Source organism: Ambystoma mexicanum, chromosome 1p (genome assembly GCF_040938575.1).
Source record: "Ambystoma mexicanum isolate Mex_15411 chromosome 1p, UKY_AmexF1_1, whole genome shotgun sequence".
Taxonomy (NCBI): Eukaryota; Metazoa; Chordata; class Amphibia; order Caudata; family Ambystomatidae; genus Ambystoma; species Ambystoma mexicanum.
In genome coordinates, this window is record NC_090921.1 from 284,122,442 (window position 1) to 284,140,223 (window position 17,782).

General features: G+C 46.3%; 1 protein-coding gene across 1 annotated transcript in view; it reads left to right on the forward strand.

The window, feature by feature from the left end:
• The first annotated feature begins 303 nt into the window (after window positions 1-303).
• GAMT (guanidinoacetate N-methyltransferase) overlaps window positions 304-17,782 on the forward strand; it is a 37,214-nt gene continuing 19,735 nt past the window's right edge. Inside the window, exon 1 of the mRNA XM_069646767.1 lies at window positions 304-538. Coding sequence (XP_069502868.1) covers window positions 340-538 — 199 coding nt within the window. The 5' untranslated portion in view covers window positions 304-339. The remainder of the gene's footprint in view (window positions 539-17,782) is intronic.

The following is a 17,782-nucleotide window of genomic DNA, read 5'->3' on the forward strand; positions in this document are numbered from 1 at the left end:
GCTTGCTGTGTTACTGGCTTATCAATGGAACTCTGTAGTTGTTTAATAGCACAGCCAAGGTCCTCGTCTTGTTCCACCTCCTCTCCTTCACTTGTCACGTTCTGCAGCTAATCTACGCGAAGTCCCCGCCTACCCGCTCTTTTCTCCTCCTCCATATCTTCCCTCTGTGTACCCACATAGGCTGCCCTCTGCCGGATTTCGTCGGACGCGTTCTATTCATTCTTCCCCCCAGTCCTATTCGCTACTTTCTCCCCTCCCCGACGCTTGGAATCCCGCCCTCTGATATAAAGTCCTCTCCGCTGGGTTCAGGCTTTCTCTCTCTCCACTCTGTCTTCCGTCATGAGCTGCCCCGAAGCACCTTCTAGTTGCCATGTCGCCCCCATCTTCTCTCAGGGGGAGGACTGCAAGGACAAATGGACCGATGCGGCGGCCGGCTATGACCAGACAGACGAGCACCTTCGGATCCTGGGCAAGCCCGTGATGGAGCGCTGGGAGACGCCGTACATGCACAGCCTGGCGGCGGAGGCTGCCAGTCAAGGTGAAGCGCCCCTCTCCTTGCGAGAGAGAGACAGCCCCTAAGCCCCTGACTCAAGCCACCCATGCTCTGGGCTTCTTTCAATTAGACGTCCGCCCACAGCACCCTGCAGGGAGACAGACAACCCCCCCCCCCCCAGATGACCAATCGATCGGGTAATGTTCCTCACACATGCATGCCTACAGGGGGCACACATATAGGGTACCCCCTAACCTTCAGAAGGGGGCGCCCCCGCACGGATTGCTCGTGTGGACTTCTACATGGCGATGCCATACACACACAAGAGAGGAACCCCCACCCCCCCATACCCACTCTTACAAGGAGATCGCACCGGCTCATAAAGGAATACTGACCACACCCCCTTCTCATGGAAGTATCAGATTTGAAGAACCAAGACATGCATAAATCCGTCCCTTACACACCCATGCACGGCACAAGCAAATGACCACGCCCCCAAAGAGCTGCGTATAGAGGACAGTGTACTGAAAGACGCACTTTATTGGCATGTACCCATCAATGTATGTGCACTGCGGCCAGTGGCACAACGAAAGCTACATTTCTTGGGGGGACTCACTCTTCAAAAGTTGGTTGAGGCGCTACCTTCAGAGGCGGCGGGGGAGGGGCACACTTATTTGTGAGGGCATCTTTTTACGCTTTCTAATTAGACTATTCTAGTGCAGCTTCAATGTTACAAGCAGTCAGCTCTCGCCTTAAGTCTGAAAGCACTCACTTACGCGCTGCTGTGAGAACGAGCAGTCTCTGGTCCCCTCTCTAACCCCACCCCCACAATCACTCCCCTTGCAAGGCTGGCATGCAAGTACTAACCCACATCACGATTTCCATTGCCTACAAATGTATGCATAAGAATGCAGTCACTAACAATGAAATTGCCGGGCCTTTGTTAGCTGTGCAGCCCAAGGCACTGTTTATTGTTTGTGTCTTGTTCTGTCCGGACACGTCTCTGTAGGTCAGCCAGGTCGAGCCAACAATGGCCACAGTTTCGGTTTGGGGGAGGGTGGGGGGGTTGGAAGCTCGGGCAGCTCAATGCTGTTGCGCCGCTGACTGAGGGCATACATGAAACCCCGATGGAAGTTCGGTACGTTGCACAAGCCCCCTCGCCTTCTGTGAGGCCGGACCTGGCCTCTGCCTTCGGCAGTCATTGCTCTGGTGCTGCCTGGTGCTGCCTGGTGGCAGCCTCCTTGAGTCGAGGCCCAGAGGCTTTGCTACGTGGAGAAAACTCAACGTACAAGTGACCTATGGACCCGAGTAAAGGCAGGAGCTGTATCGCGCAGTAGGTCCCCTTCACGCTCGGTGCTAGAAATAGAAGTGCTATTATAGGCAGTGCTGCTGCCCGAGGGTGTTGTCCTGATACTAGGCCTTCTGACATCACTGCAGTCCGGCTGGGAAGTGCAGGAACTGACACTTAAAAACCAACAGCCAATTACCAAAACGTGTCATGTCAATAGATAGCATGTGTCATACGATTTAATGTCAGCCCTAGGAGACGGGATTTCTGGTGGCGTCTGTGAGGCCCTCGAGAACTCGTGGATCCATGTGCCCACACAACCGGTCCTTTAGCAACCGACTCACCCACCAGCGTATCACTGGCCTACCTTTCACCATAAACTACATACCCCATGAAGTACATACAGCGACAGTCTGCCCCTCGATGTATTAAATCACCTCTTTACACTTTACCATCCATGCTCACTGGTCGAAAATCGAGAGTATAAGGAGAATGATAGTATTTATATAGCACTTGCGCCAAAGCGCTTTGCATAGAACATATGTTCATGTCATATCACCCAATCGAAGTTGGTACTAGTTTATCGACTTCCAAAGGATGCCAGGATTCCAGATCACACAGAGATCGCAGCAGCAAGTGCTGCACCCGCTGAGCTATTTTACCGCAGTGTACATGGGAGGATAGCAGCAACCTGGGTTCCAGATGCATGGGAACTGGTGGGGGCTAATTTCTTCGTTTTTATTAGTGTGGTAACCTCCCACACTACAACATACACATCGTAACATTAAATCGATGAAAGGGTTAACGTATTTATTTATTTATACACTTGTATAATGCCTTAAGCACTCGGGTACCAGGGCTCTGCCAGCAAGAGCACCGATACACAAAATAAACACAACCACAAAACTACAAAAGAAAATAATAACAATATTAGGCCATGTCAAGTACAAGTTTGATTGGAAAACCCGTTGCGAAGGTCTTTAAGTATGCTCAAGTGAGGCAGATTACCTCCACCCCAAGGACACAGCCCCTCTTGCTCTGGGAACATCAGATGTCTTCTACCCTGCGCAGAATGTTACAATCCCGATTTTATGACGCCCAGCCCAGATTTTGTTCATAACTAGGCCAGCACTTTATTTTGAGGGCTTCCTTTGAGTCAGTTTTACAAAACCCGTCATCAGAACATATCTTCTGTCCGTGACAAAATCTCTTAAGGATTTGTCTGCAATCACAGGCATGTAATCCTTGCCAACTGGCAAGTTCTTAGTACAACTGAGATTACATTTAGAAGAGGCAGGGCAAACAGAGCGTACATATGCTTGAATAAGCCCATCAGATACCCCCTGGAAATATTGATGTCCGGGTTGAAGGGCAGGCCAGGGACAGGTCTGTCTGGCAGGATTTGCCCACGATAACTGTCAGTCTCATCCCGAGAGTCCTTTTTTTCTTAAGGGGCCTCAGTTCCAACCTATTTCAACAGTAGACGGTTGGGTTTGACAGATTGTACTCTTGTCCGGCCGGCACCTGTAGCTCACAACTATCTAAAGACTCCACCCATGCCCAGAAATCGGTGAAATTATAATATCTCGTATAATGGTTTCTTTGACGTGATGCCACTGGTCTGGACTAAGTTGCTCCCATTGCGTGTCATCTGTCTTCACTTGGCCTGAAAGGGGTGGTAATGAGTGGATATTGATGACCTTAAATATTTTCAATAGTTTTGGAATCTATCCAGTCCTACACATAGTTAATTCTAAAATGTATATACATCTATTAATTCTACAACATTGCCTGCTATTTCCAAATTGTCAACATATTTTCTGTGCTCCATATATCACTTGGCGCAGAAGCTAAAATCCTAGAGGATCCATAGACCCAGTATGCCCACAATGGATTAGTCTGAATATTCTGTACCTCATGCACAAACCTGTACAGATATTGATAATACTTGCCACGTAAAATAGGGCACTGAGCGAGAAGATGCCTGGTTCTTTTCTGGACGGAGTAACTAAAGGGACAGCCTGGATAGTGGGAGGACTATGGGAGGACTATGGGCTAAACGAATAATGAAACGATTGGGCCGTACTGCCACATATCTTTATTCACAGTCATACATGTACGTTTTTAGTGTTTTATGGCCAATTCTTTGCTGGGGGCTTCCATAAATTAGCTTCTAGATCAGGTTTACACAGAATTTATTTAGCTTGTAAACAATGTTTTAAGTTAAATTATTTTATCGTTTTTCACTCATCACATACAGTAGTGCATTGACATTTCAAAAATGTTACCATACATGAAAAAACGTTCTCATCACTGTGTATAAAGGGCAAAAGTTAGTATGTGCAGCCGTTACAAATATATAGGGTGGCACTTGTGCTCCATTATCACAGATGTAGGTAGCATTGTAACTAAAACATGTAATCGCATACATACATGGATAAAGGCAATGTAACAAACTTTCCCTAATTCTGCTTGCTAATAGAGGTATGCTCAGTATATAAATCCTCTCTCTTGACCTCTGAGGGGTCAAATGCCGGGCGGAACGGTGACCTAACCATAGGTCTACGTCAGGGAATGAGTTAATTGGTATTGTTAGGGCTGTTTGTTTATTAATTTGTAGGGCGCGCCAAACCCATAGGTAACGGGTCTGTATACCTAGAGTGCTGCGTCCAGTTTCGGCTTTTAGATGGAACTGCCTTTTTCTGGGCCATAGAAAAGGTCTAAAAAAGCAAAAGACCAAGTACACAACTAGGTCACTCAACTGCTCTCCAGAAAACCCAACCGGGTACATTGATAATGCAAATTCATCAAAAGTTTAATGTATTTCCGAAATTATATGTTCACATATAATAACCACGTTAGTCCATTGATTTTTCAAAAAAAGAGAGTTTTTATCAACAAATAGTTGCGTGAAGGCATAGTAATCTGCCTCGTGGTGTGAGGCGTTACCAATATTTCCTTAGCGAGGAAGGAAAAGCCACTTAACATCTCATGTCAGACAAAAACATTTGCCAATGCATTTCGGATTCATATATCCTTCTTCAGGGCAAGTCTGCAAATTGTACATGTGTCATATCATAATATTCCAAAATTAATGTATCGACAATAATTAAATGAATAAAGTAAATAACATACCAATAATTGTTGTGGTGGAAAAGGTCAAAATTGATAGATGCGGATAACAGGAAACAGAAGGAGAAGAAGAAAACAGCAGTGAGAGGGCTGATGCATATAAAATTGGCAAGAAATAAAAATTCGAATAGCATTTACCTGACTGAGTAGTAAAGTGCTTGCATGCGTGGTGGCTTGGTGTGCGAAAACATGTGGACGGCAGTGAACTGCCCGGGAAAATGTCAGCGCCGTAGCGCAGCCTTCGGAATAGGCTGAAATGTAATGGAAGTACCATAAGCTATGGAAGCAGACAGGTACGATCAGTATAGATAAATATCCATGTCCTTCGGGAACGCGGTCACGTGGTAGATTCAAGAGGCGTTGTCCTGACAACGCGCCGATGCGTGCATCGCAGTTTCAAGTGAGCTAGCGAGAGGAACAGTTCTATCGCTCGCTGGTCACACGGTAAGCCTTCTTTATATTTATCTATACTGATCGTACCTGTCTGCTTCCATAGCTTATGGTACTTTCATTACATTTCAGCCTATTCCGAAGGCTGCGCTACGGCGCTGACATTTTCCCGGGCAGTTCACTGCCGTCCACATGTTTTCGCACACCAAGCCACCACGCATGCAAGCACTTTACTACTCAGTCAGGTAAATGCTATTCGAATTTTTATTTCTTGCCAATTTTATATGCATCAGCCCTCTCACTGCTGTTTTCTTCTTCTCCTTCTGTTTCCTGTTATCCGCATCTATCAATTTTGACCTTTTCCACCACAACAATTATTGGTATGTTATTTACTTTATTCATTTAATTATTGTCGATACATTAATTTTGGAATATTATGATATGACACATGTACAATTTGCAGACTTGCCCTGAAGAAGGATATATGAATCCGAAATGCATTGGCAAATGTTTTTGTCTGACATGAGATGTTAAGTGGCTTTTCCTTCCTCGCTAAGGAAATATTGGTAACGCCTCACACCACGAGGCAGATTACTATGCCTTCACGCAACTATTTGTTGATAAAAACTCTCTTTTTTTGAAAAATCAATGGACTAACGTGGTTATTATATGTGAACATATAATTTCGGAAATACATTAAACTTTTGATGAATTTGCATTATCAATGTACCCGGTTGGGTTTTCTGGAGAGCAGTTGAGTGACCTAGTTGTGTACTTGGTCTTTTGCTTTTTTAGTTGAGTTTAGATTTGGGTGTCTCCTCATTTATCTCAGCTGGCTCCCTCTTACAATTTTTGGACAAGAAATCACATAAGAAACTAATTTTCTAAAAAATTAGTATCCGAGTAAAGATTACAAAGTGGTGCCCACTTCTTTGCTGCTATTCCATAGAAAAGGTCTCCCAATAGGAGGAGCCTACAGATACGTAGAATTAGTGGATAGCTGATCTTTGCTACATGTAAGGCAGCTATGAAGGATGTATTAAAAGGGTTTAAAACTTTTTGTGAGAAAATCATTCTCCTTGGTGGACGGCCAGTGCTCCACCAACCTTGTCTGTGTCTTTCTTGGTGGCCCCCAATGTTGTGGGCTGTCGACGGCTCATGATGGCATTGTCACGAGTCCATGTGAGCATCAATAGAGGATAGAGCGCCAGAGGTCCTGTAAGTTAAAAAAAGGGCGAGTCTGTAAACCTACTATGGCTGTTGAGCAAGTTATGGCATTTGCTGCGGCTTAAATACAAGGCAGCTAGTTGGGCTGGGTTGAACAGTTTGGTGGGGTGGCAGGGCAGGCAAGGTTTACCTTAAAGCTTCCTGTTTGGGCCACAGTGTTTCCTAATTGCGGATTGAAATGGCTCTGGCTTCCACGGCTGGCTTTGTACAGTGCGGATACCTACGATGGTTAAAGCACTGTTACGCATGTAATAATGCATCTGGTAAATGCGCAGTGTGCGTACCTTCAGGACCACTCCAGACTTACAAATCATACATGTGCCTTTGTCCCTAGGGATGTCATATCTAGCTCCACATGTCATCAAGGAGGGCATCTGGTTTAGTCTCAGCTGCATAACAAATCTGCACAGTTTACAATGGGGAATTACGCTTAAGTGTCATTGCAATATAACTTTGTCTAGTGTATTCAAGAAAAGTCAACTTGGTTGCAAGATATTCGATGTTACTCCAGTGTCACTGCGGGGCTTTACCTTTCAATTTCTTGATTAAAATGAAAGATATTGAGATTAGATTACATTGCCACTAAATTGAGATTAGATTGCATTGCCAATCTATAATATTGTGGCGCTGCTCATGCTCTTGAATGAAGATAAGAAGCGATCTCATGTTCTTCGGATTTTGTCTCAGAAGATTTCTAAAAAGATCCATGATTGGATTTTTGCTAATTCCAGCAAGTGCTCATTGTGATGCCCAATAGCCTGCATGGCTGGGTACTCCTGGGCCTAGCGGGAATATGTGCATACATTCAGCCTCGCCTTATGGCCTCATTCTGTGATAAAAGCCTAGATAAACCAATGGAGGGAGTGGATGTTGATTAGCATGGGACTGGTTTATTTTTGTCTGCACAGCCATGCTTAAGAGGCATCCAGAGCAGTGGGCCTCCTTTCTGTGGGTCCTCTTTGATTAAATCAAAAAAGTCAAAGTACCGGCCTTGTGGAAAATCAATTGCCCCATTTTTAAAAAGGGAGACAGGACTATTTACTCCAACTATAGGCCGATTGCCCTGCTGGATGCGGCGGGGACGATCTTTGCCTCTCTAATATTACAAAGTCTTATGAACTGAAGTATTAATGTGGGGCATTATGACATCCGACAATCTGGCTTCGTGAAAGGAGTGGGCACGGCTCTTAATGTTTTTTTTGTTAAATATTTGAAAAATCCGTACAAAAGAGAAGAAACCAAGTTCTATCTAGCCTTCATAGACCTTGCTCAGGCCTTTGACACAATAGACCGTAATACATTATGGGCAAAATTGGAGCAATGGAATTGTCCAGAAGATCTGCTAGAAGCCATCAAAGATCTCTACTCCAAGACTTTGCTATGAGTAAAATTGTATGGGAAAGGCTTGCATTCTGACCCAATTCCAACTATGAAGGGTCTCAAGCAAGGCTGCTCCTTAGCCCCTGTGCTCTTCAATCTGTTTATCTGACATCAATAGGGTGCTAATGAGCGCAAGAAGCTTTCCTCAAACTAGCTGGCTTTTCTTTGGATAGGCTTCTCTACGCCTACAACCTGCTTCTTATTGACCAGGCTTAGGTCGGTTTACTGGACGCTCTGCAAGCTTATGTACGTGAAAATTCTGGAACCAGGGTGGCCTAGAGGAAAGAAGAAAGGTTCCTGGTATATGAATGGTGTCAAGTTTTCTCAAGTGAGTTTGATCTGCAAGGTGGCAATTGCAGGCCCTGTTGAGGCTGGCCCAGTTGGGGTCACGTCGACTCCAGGGAGTGTTTTCAGTCACTTGAGTGTGGCGATGCATTAAATAAAGATCTTACCGTAGGGATTGTCATTGGAGTGTTGAAGTATCACAGCAGTCCAGGGATCCCTGCCAGTTAACTTACATCTGAGAGGTCAGTTGCTCCCTGAAGGACCATTGGAGTCAGGAGATCTGCCGTGCTTGGTGACTCACTTTGTTCTGGTGACATCACGTGGGCTCCGTGGGGAGATGGTTTGGACCGGTAAGTGTTCGAAGTTTCAGAACAAGGAAGACGCGTCTGTTCCATTCCCAAAGTGCTAGAGTAATGGACCTTGGGGCGTGGGATGGCGTGTCAGCGGCTCTTGGAAATGTCTGTGCTGGTGTGCCGGCGTTGCGGGCAGTGTGGATGTCTGCGGCCAGTGTCGTACTGTCAGGAACTGCTGAGCCAGCTGGGCAGGCTTGCAAGTCGGTGTCATTTGACATCAGAGAGGTAACAGTTTATCATATGTAGCAAAAGGAGACGGAGCGCACATTATTCAACGCTGTTAATTTGGAAATCAAGAAAGTACTGTGACAACGGTTTCGTTTTTGGGTTTGCGGCTGGAGGCGGCATGGTCGCATTTCATTTGCTATCATCTGACGATTTCCTGCTGATGTGTTGAGGGTGCGCATAGGGTGGAGGCTGGCGTGTGATTTTTGTTTTATCTAGTGGTACTTGCACGTGATATTTTGCAGAGCAAGCCACAGCGGCAGATATTGATGGGTGCACTGTACTGAAGTTTGTTCTAGGGAAAACGTTTTGAATATGGCAATGCATGTTATTGGAATTTAATCAAAAGTTGTCATGTGGGCCCTGTTACTTGCTATGGTATTTTGCATGTACCAAGTGTCGCAGTGTTGCTTTGTGTGGTTTATAGCTTGAAGTGGATATGGCTGTGCTTACTCAGTATTTTAGCTGTTCCTGCAATGTGAGTTTGCAGAATATCTGCCGTAGCCTTTGTTATTGGATATTAGCTATGGCTTCTGAAATGTGTGTATGTATGTGTGTGTATATATATATATATATATATATTTTTTTTTTGTATAATGACATTTATGCCTCCACAGAACCACCTTTTTGTTAAAGGACTTTGTAGCGCTAGGACCTTGGACTCGATTAGAGAACATTTCTCTCGTTTGCCATGCCTTTAATGCTCATTTTGCTTAATACTCGTGTGGAGGGAGGCCTGTTGTATGTCTTGTGTTGTAAACCCGACCTGCTGGCATAACGAACCACTGGTCTGTGTTTGTGGCAGCCCAACTCCTGTGTTTACAGTACAGTGTCTGCCTGCATGGTTTCACCTGTCGGTGTGTTAGTGTGGTGCAGTGTCTGCTGTCAGAGCCTGACCTGGCCACGGACGTCCGGGGTGGCAGTGATTTGCCTGTGGGAGTGGAGGCCGGGGGATGTCTTCCTATGTATCCTTGTACCTTCTACTTACCCATGAACTTACCATTTGTGTCACCTTGTAACCCAGAACCTAGTAGAGAAGCGTGTTCCCTACCTGTGGCTCTGGAGCACTTTTTTCAGCACAAGAGTATATCTTAACAGAGAGCAGTCATTTTCAAAGTCCTCCAGTTGTGAGGTGAAGACAGGTAGGAACCTTGGGGGTGACCTGCTGCTGGAGCAAGACTTGTGCCTCTGCCAGCCATACTGGTATCCATGACCTCACTGCGATAAAGGACCCCGGCAGGTGTGTGGGGGAAAAAAGGACTACTCTTACCCCTGACACCCCAGGAGTGGGACTCGCAGCACCTGAGAGCAAAGACAGCCAGAGTCTCTACAATGTTGTTGCCTAATCGTGATTCGAGGCCTGAATTGCAGTCAACAAGGTAGACCCTGAAAAACCCAAGAGGAAGCACTCGTGAAGAAATGCTAGCATCCAAAAATACATTTCAGAGAGCAAATTGAACACCATGTGTGGAAGGAATTCCAATGGCTTGTGTAGGTTTGAAAGGTGGAGGCAAGAGTTCTGAATAGCCAATACCAGATTATGAGATAGCCTCTAAGTTTGAACTCATCCCTTTCAACTTCAACTGAGAGGTACATCCATAAGAGAGCTTTTCGGAAGAAGGAACTGCAGTGGGCAAGGATCCAGAGGAGGGATTCACTCTGGTGCCTGAGCCAACTCCCTCTGCAGTATGAACCATTTAACTTCTTTCGTATATGGAACTTCTTGGGTCAGTGGGGAGGGAAGGTATATAGAAGCAGGGGTCCATGCTATTGCTGTGGCATATATGACCCAAGATTGGAGAACCTCGAGCAATATCAGCAGTGTTTTTGCATTGATTGAGCACACAAAGGGACCTACCTTGGAGTAGCCAACCCTGCGGCATCGACTGTGGAAGATCTGTGGATTTAGAGACTAGGCCTCAGCGGATGGGTAATGCTGCACAGTCCGCTACCCGATTGTCAACTCCAAATGTGTACTGCTGCCAGGGACAAAAGGTGATTCTCTGCCCAGGTACATTGTTGATGTGTGCAGTGAGACTCGCCCTCGCCCCCACACCTGAATCCATTGTTGCTACATGGGCCTGAGGGGTGACGGCAGCACTCCTCTAGTGAGGTGATTGCAGTCCATCCAACATAACAGGGCCTGCTTGATTGCTGATGAGGGGCAACTGGGCCTGTAGATGATCCACCAAAGGAGTTCAGTGTTTGAGAAGAGGATCAATCACTATTCAAAACTCCGACCAAGGGACCATAAAGATGGAGGCTCCCATCTCTCCCTGAGTCTTCATCCTCAATTCTCGTTGATGACTCTGAAGCTGGTAGATCTGTCCTCTATCTCCATGTCTGTGTGGAATCTGGCCCCTGTGATGGTATGAGGGAGTAGTTTTCTCAGTTAAGCCAGTGTGGCCATCCTACAAAGTGGGTTTCTCCCGAGTGTTGCTGGATACTTCGTTGCTGGCATAGTTATGCCCAGGACTCGAGCCCTAAAAAAGGTGGGGGGTGGGCTCTGACACACGCATAGGCAAGTGACGTCACAGTAACTGAAATGACCCCTCCCCCAAAAAACACGCGAATTCCAATAAAATTGCCTTTCACAACTTCAGTGCACTGACAAAATAAGCATTTGCCAAGAGAACAGATTTTCCCCCAAAGAACTTGAAGAGTAGGCATGTCTCCTGTTGGACAGGAGAAACCACATGTCCCTGGGACCTGCGAGACATGCCTGCTATTAGTCTCATTTACTCGCCGTGTTGGCATTGTGTGATACAAAAGAGCCTTACTACGTAAGCCAGCACCGCACAATATGAGGACAAGAGAGAACCTACATACTTCCCACCATCTATTACTGATTTGGATGGAGGGGACCCCACCTAATTCCTTCAGCAGCACCTTTTCCAAGAGAAGAGTGGGAGGGGTGGTTTTCCCTGTAAGGGAAAACCAATTGAAGGCAGATTTTTAAAGAGGCACTCTAAGTTGGGCGATGTGGTGCTCGGGCAGAGAATTTGGCAGCACAATGTCCATCAATGAATGTCTTTCAGAAGGTAGAGAAGGGGGGCTTAAGGAACTAGGGTCCTTTAACATGGGCAGGGGGACAGGGATGTATAGATCTGTCCTTCTCTGATCTTTCAGAGCTTAATGGTGTCGAGCCCTTGTTTTCAGTCTCAAATGGAGTCTAGGCGCTATCAGGATTTGGATTCATTGAGGAAGGGATACTTACCTTCCACAGTAAGTGGGCTCTACTGGCTCAACATTGTGCTGTGGTACTACAGCAGTGGTTTGAAGCTCAGAGGCTGATGACCAGGCAGGTGGTGTCGAGTTGGGGATGCAAGAAGACTGGTGAGTATAAGATATGGAGCATCAGCGTTGAGGCAAATTCCGAGATTGAGAGGCGATCGGGTGTCTGACGGTTCCCTTGCAGCTTGGGTTGCATTGAAGAGGCTGGGAGACATTCTGGGGGTAAAATGTGTAATTTCTTCAACCGTCTGTTCCATACCATGATGGTCTGTAGACTCTGGAGGGGTCGTCATATCCAGTGATCAGGGCCTTGGCTAGTAGTGTCTCAGTTGCAGTAGGTCATGTCCAGTCTTCTGGTCATCCCAAATTGGCCCATGAGATGGTTAGGGAGAAAGGCTTTCCTTCTCCATAAAGCTCCTGGGGTTACACATTTCTGGCAGAGGACTTTGGAGTAGACTGTACTCCCAATAAGCTTCCAGCCTAATGCTTAGCAGTGTCCAAAGGTGAATCAACTAGTTGGAGGGTTTCTCACCCCGACAGCCAGCGGGGAGGTCTCAAGCAACCCTGATAAGGGATCAATCCAGGCTGCTGTAACCATTGTCCTTTGCCTTCTTATGTCGCACCCAGATGGTGATCAAGGAGGAGGCGGCCGGTGTGTGACCCTCATGGTGGTTGTTTGTTTAGCCGGCCCTTCAGACTGCTGGGGTGCACATTTATGTTTGGACACGGTTAAAAAGCACCACTGCCTTTTTGGTTCCAGCAGATGGGGTCTAAAATATGCATGTGACAGTTGAACTGACCGTCTTGCCATTGCAGGGCAGCTGCTGGGGATGTTGGTTTACTGTCTCAAAGTACATGCTTGCATTATGAAGGTGACGATTATCATTTTATAATTTACAGATCAAAAAAACTCTGGCGATCCTGCTCATACCAGATGGCATTGTCCCACTTCCAGCACTGAGAGCCACTGCCTGCCCTTCTCATACTAAGAGTGGTAGTCATGGCTAACACAGTCCTAATTGTGTTGAGAACCAAATGTCCCAAATGTCTTGGGTAGGGTGACAGAAGGGGAGTGGCAAGCATAAACTTTATCTTTGCATTGGGCACCAAAACCCTTTCCTTTTGAAACGAGAAAGAGGTTCTGCAGTTTCATTTTTAGTTATCCGCAAACTTGGAGAAAAATCATTCAGACACCTAAAGATTGTTGAAGACCTAGACTTTTCACCAGCTATCTGGTCAGAACACCATACTCTGGTCAAACGACCCCCCTTAACCCTACCACCACCCTTCACCTCGTCCACATTTCTTTTGCTACAGTGAGGGAAATCACTCCACGAAGCTTGTGACCCCAATTCCTGTTATTCCAGCTGACAGGCTATCTGTCAACACGCCACACTTGCATAATGCAAGGATAGCCCAATGTTGGCATCTCTGTGGGAACATTTCATGGTTTCCTCACTACGTAATGCAGGACATCATCCCATTTTAAGCTGTTGGCGCACCAACTGTATCCCAAAAGGGAGGCATCGCCTTCACTTCTTCGACATGTCTTTAAAGTTCCAATGAAACGCTGCTCGCACGCAGTCCTCCTCCATGTGGGCAACCCATTACATTCTCTTCACTCGTACCACACTTGCAGGTCCTCCTTGATACTTTGGCCAACCTCCCACAGAAGGGCTGCCCCGGTGTAATCCGTTTGCTAGGGTTGTTGCCAAATGAGCGATTGCAGCTACACCAGCGTGATCGTCCTACTTTGCAGGCTGCACCCAGCAAGCCGAGGACCTGGCACTTTCAAACCCTCACCCAGCTTTTCAAACCGTCAAATGTCTTTCTCAACACTCTCTCAAGGTTCCAGCCCGGCGCACAAATGCTTACGGTCACTTGTCACTCTTGCAAACATGACTAGTGATTTGGCAACAACCGAGCAAGTGCGTAGCAGTGTCTAGACCCGTTCTGTGTCATGTGTCGCCATTCGAGCAATGCGAAACGGCACTATTACATCTGCCGTATATTTGACACATTCCCATACGTATGTGGCTTCAATGAAAACTGTTTGCAAAGATTAGCCAACACTTTTATGTTGTGTTTGGAAGAAAAGGGGTGCATTGAGAAACCTACTCTGTCCTCAAGACCATAACATTTTAGCTGGATCCACTCACTTTTAGTGCAGTGCAATTGCTCGCACCAAAATCAACGAGATGGCTGTACGGCCTGCCCCCTCTGCTGCCCTTTAGTGCATTTGCTATTGTTATTTCTAAGCCGCCTTGGGCTAAACTGCACAAACCCCCCCCAGACTCGCATGTAGTGGAAAAGGTCGCTTTAATGTGACGGGCCACAGCTTACAACAAACCGCTAGCCTGGCTCTTTGGCCTTACAAACTATTGACCATTAACAATGAAACCAAACAATACATTTTCCTTGTTCCCTCCCTTTACCCCCCTTACTACACCCCAATTCCTCTACCCTCCTTTCCACGCTCCTCCTTCTTCCATACCTCGTACACCCTTCTTTTACCACCTCGGCTAGCCTGTCTGCGCAAACAGCACTAACCCCCTCCTTTACTGCACTAATAGCCCTTTGTCTCCCCAACAATCCTCCTCCAAAGGACTCTGTCCCTGGCATCCAGAAAAACTCTCTCCCGAGGTGTTCTTTCGGCCCCGCCCCCCCTCCTTTTAAAAAACTTTAAGGAACAGGCAGTCATGTTGCAAACAAATGTACAAATCACTTTCACAGACCAGGCACAATACAATATTCAACAATAGCTGTGCGCTGTCCATAAATGTATCTCGCTCAGTAGATCAAAGAGGCATTGCCCAGCATAAGTCTAACAGGCCATTCACAGAACATCTTAATGCGCTCCCTCATCTCGCTGTATGCAGGAGAGGTAGTCGTGAAATGGTCCCCAAATGTCCTCAGGACATTGCGCCACAACAACTGCCGCATATCCCTCTTTCATTGGCGTATGTTAGTTCCGTAAGCCATTCCCGGCATGTGGGGGCTGTTTCGGACTTAGTATTTTAATATGCATCTTTTTTGGGCAATAATGCAACCAAGATTAAACAACCTTTACACCAGCACTGAACCCAGGAGGTATTTAGGAGGGGAAGCACCGAGGGATAGCTACCAAAGCATACAGTACATCTGGTACTTCTTGCCAAAAACGCCCTAACATGGGACAATCCCAGAACATATGAAAAGAGTCGGGCCACTCCCTTCCGCATTTTGTGCATTCATCACTCCTATTCGATGAGAACCTGAATAACCGAGCCAGTGTAGTGCAACTGGTAGAGGACCTTAAGCATCAGACGAAATATTGCGTGAAGGGAAACCTCCTTTGTGAGGAGACAATATTTCTGCCATTGGAAGTCCTGGATCTCGACAGCCATGTCGGGTTCCCACTTAATTCGTGTTGTATTCTTAGAGTTGACTGGCCTGAAAACAGCCTGGAAATCAATTTACTAGTATCGCCGCTTGACACCACCGCCTCAATGCAGCCATGAGTTGCTGGCTCCTGCGAAACGACTGCTTTCTGCGTCTAGCAGCCGCCTTCATCCAAAAATATTGTAACGTTTTTCTTACCCAATTTCGCCACAATCCTCTCTAGCGCCACATACCTCCCGCCCGGGTATAGGTCCCCAGTACCATCCGCGTATTCCCCATCCCAGGATACCTGCACATCGGAATCATACGTGGGGTGGTGGACAGAGACCCAGGCAATTCCACAGGGGGATTGCACTGCAATATGGGGCTGTAATACCAAGTCTCTTAAACATACAAGACTATGCATTGACAGTAGTACAAACCGGGTCAAAAGCACAAGAGTCCGCATGGCGGTCGCTAAGAAGGAAAGCCTTTAGGTCTGTGGGCACCACCGTGTACAGCGCCTGCACAGCACGCCCTCCCTGTTTGTCGGATTCAGTTTCTCCCAGCTCATTTGAGCCACCGTCCCTGCACCCCCAAATAAATTCAATCGCCAAAGACCACAACCTAGGAAAGAATGCCCACGCTGGCCATATTGGGATAGTTCTGAAATAGTATAGCGGCTTAGGGACCATCACCATTTTTTACAATGACAATCTTTGGCATAAGGAGGTGGGGAGCCTGGGCCATAGATTCAATTTAACAGCGAGAGAATTCGGAATGGTTTCATGATTGTCCACATTTAATGAGTACTGTATCGGGGACACCAAAACATCCATTGGGTCACATCGAATTCCCAATAGTTCAGTTGGCCACAACATCCCATCTGTTAGCTGTAGGGATGTAACGGTATAACGGTATACCGTTAAAGATACCGTGAACCACTTAATTGAACAATAATAACCGTCACATTGTTTATACCGTTCATACCGTTAAGTGTGCTTTTCAACCTGATTTGGAAAGGCTGCAGTAAGCAATTGCTGCGCAGTCTTGGTTTTGCACTGTTGGATGTGCCGTCTGCCAAGTAGTTTCAGTTGGAGCAGTTTTTAATGCCATTCCATAAACCACACGTGCCTTACACAAAATCAATATGTTAGCAATAGGAAGAATAGATACAGTGCCAAGAAGGAAAAGGGTTTACTTTGGGGTGGCGGCTTTGGGGTTTATATATTTATAATGGATAATGTTCTCTAAACATATGGCAATGGGGGATTTCGCTGGTTCTATCATTGAATTTACATATAATAAGTCACACTGCGACATTAACTCATCTCTGTGGGAGAGAGAGAGAGAGAGAGAGAGAGAGAACAAGCGTATACTACCATCACCCTCCATTGATCTGTGGCATGCAGGTTATCAAGATGGCAACATGTTCATCTTCACCAGTAGCCAGTGGGGGAGCAAAAAGCCTAAATGACCACTTAAGAAAAGCTATTCAGTTTGCTTTGCCAGTTGCAGCAGGCCTCCACCCCACCCCCTCCTCTCCACACGTGTGTTTGTGTTTGGTGGAAGCAAGGCATTTCAGTGGAAAGTATGTTGAAAAGCCCAATTCTGGCCCTGGGTGCCTGGTTTTGTTTGTGATGATACATCTGTCAATTTATGACCTTTTAGAAAATATTTGTTAAGATTAGTTAACTCCACCTGCTATACCGCGATAACCACGATATACCGTCATTTGGCAAGAGGGTTATCGTACCGTCATAAAACGAATACCGTCACACCCCTAGTTAGCTGAAAACAATCCGATTTTGTATAACCAGAGTCATATGTAAACGTAAGCACTTCCTCCATTGTGGGCTTGAGGGTCTGTTCTGGGTCCCGAACATGCAAGGTGTTGTCTGCGTATAGTGAAATGATCTGTGGTGCCCCAGCAATACTGTTACCTCTATGCCTGTGCCGCCTCCTCATCAACCACGCTTTAAGGCTCTATCATTTGGGAAAATAAAAATGGGGACAAGGGGCATCCCTGCCGTGTCCCCGACCCAATTTAAATATTTGCTACAGCACTACATTACGGACCCTGGCAGTTGGAGAAACATATAACAGTCGCACACACTCTTTAAAGTATCCCCCAAATTTAAAATTTTGCAATGTTTCAACAGAAATGTCCATGAGACAGAATCAAAGGCTTTATCCGCATCTAGTGAGGCAGCAACCGCCGCAGCCTATGGATTAATTTGCAATATCATACAAAAAAGCTGCCTCAGGTTTAAAGCTGTGGATCTATTGGGAATAAAGCTCGACTGGTCCAGGTGCACCAGCAAGGACATATATGGGCGACGGAGTGGCCAATAAACACTTTAGCGTCTGCATTGATCCATGACAATGGCCTGTAAGAGGCTAGTTCGTGAAATG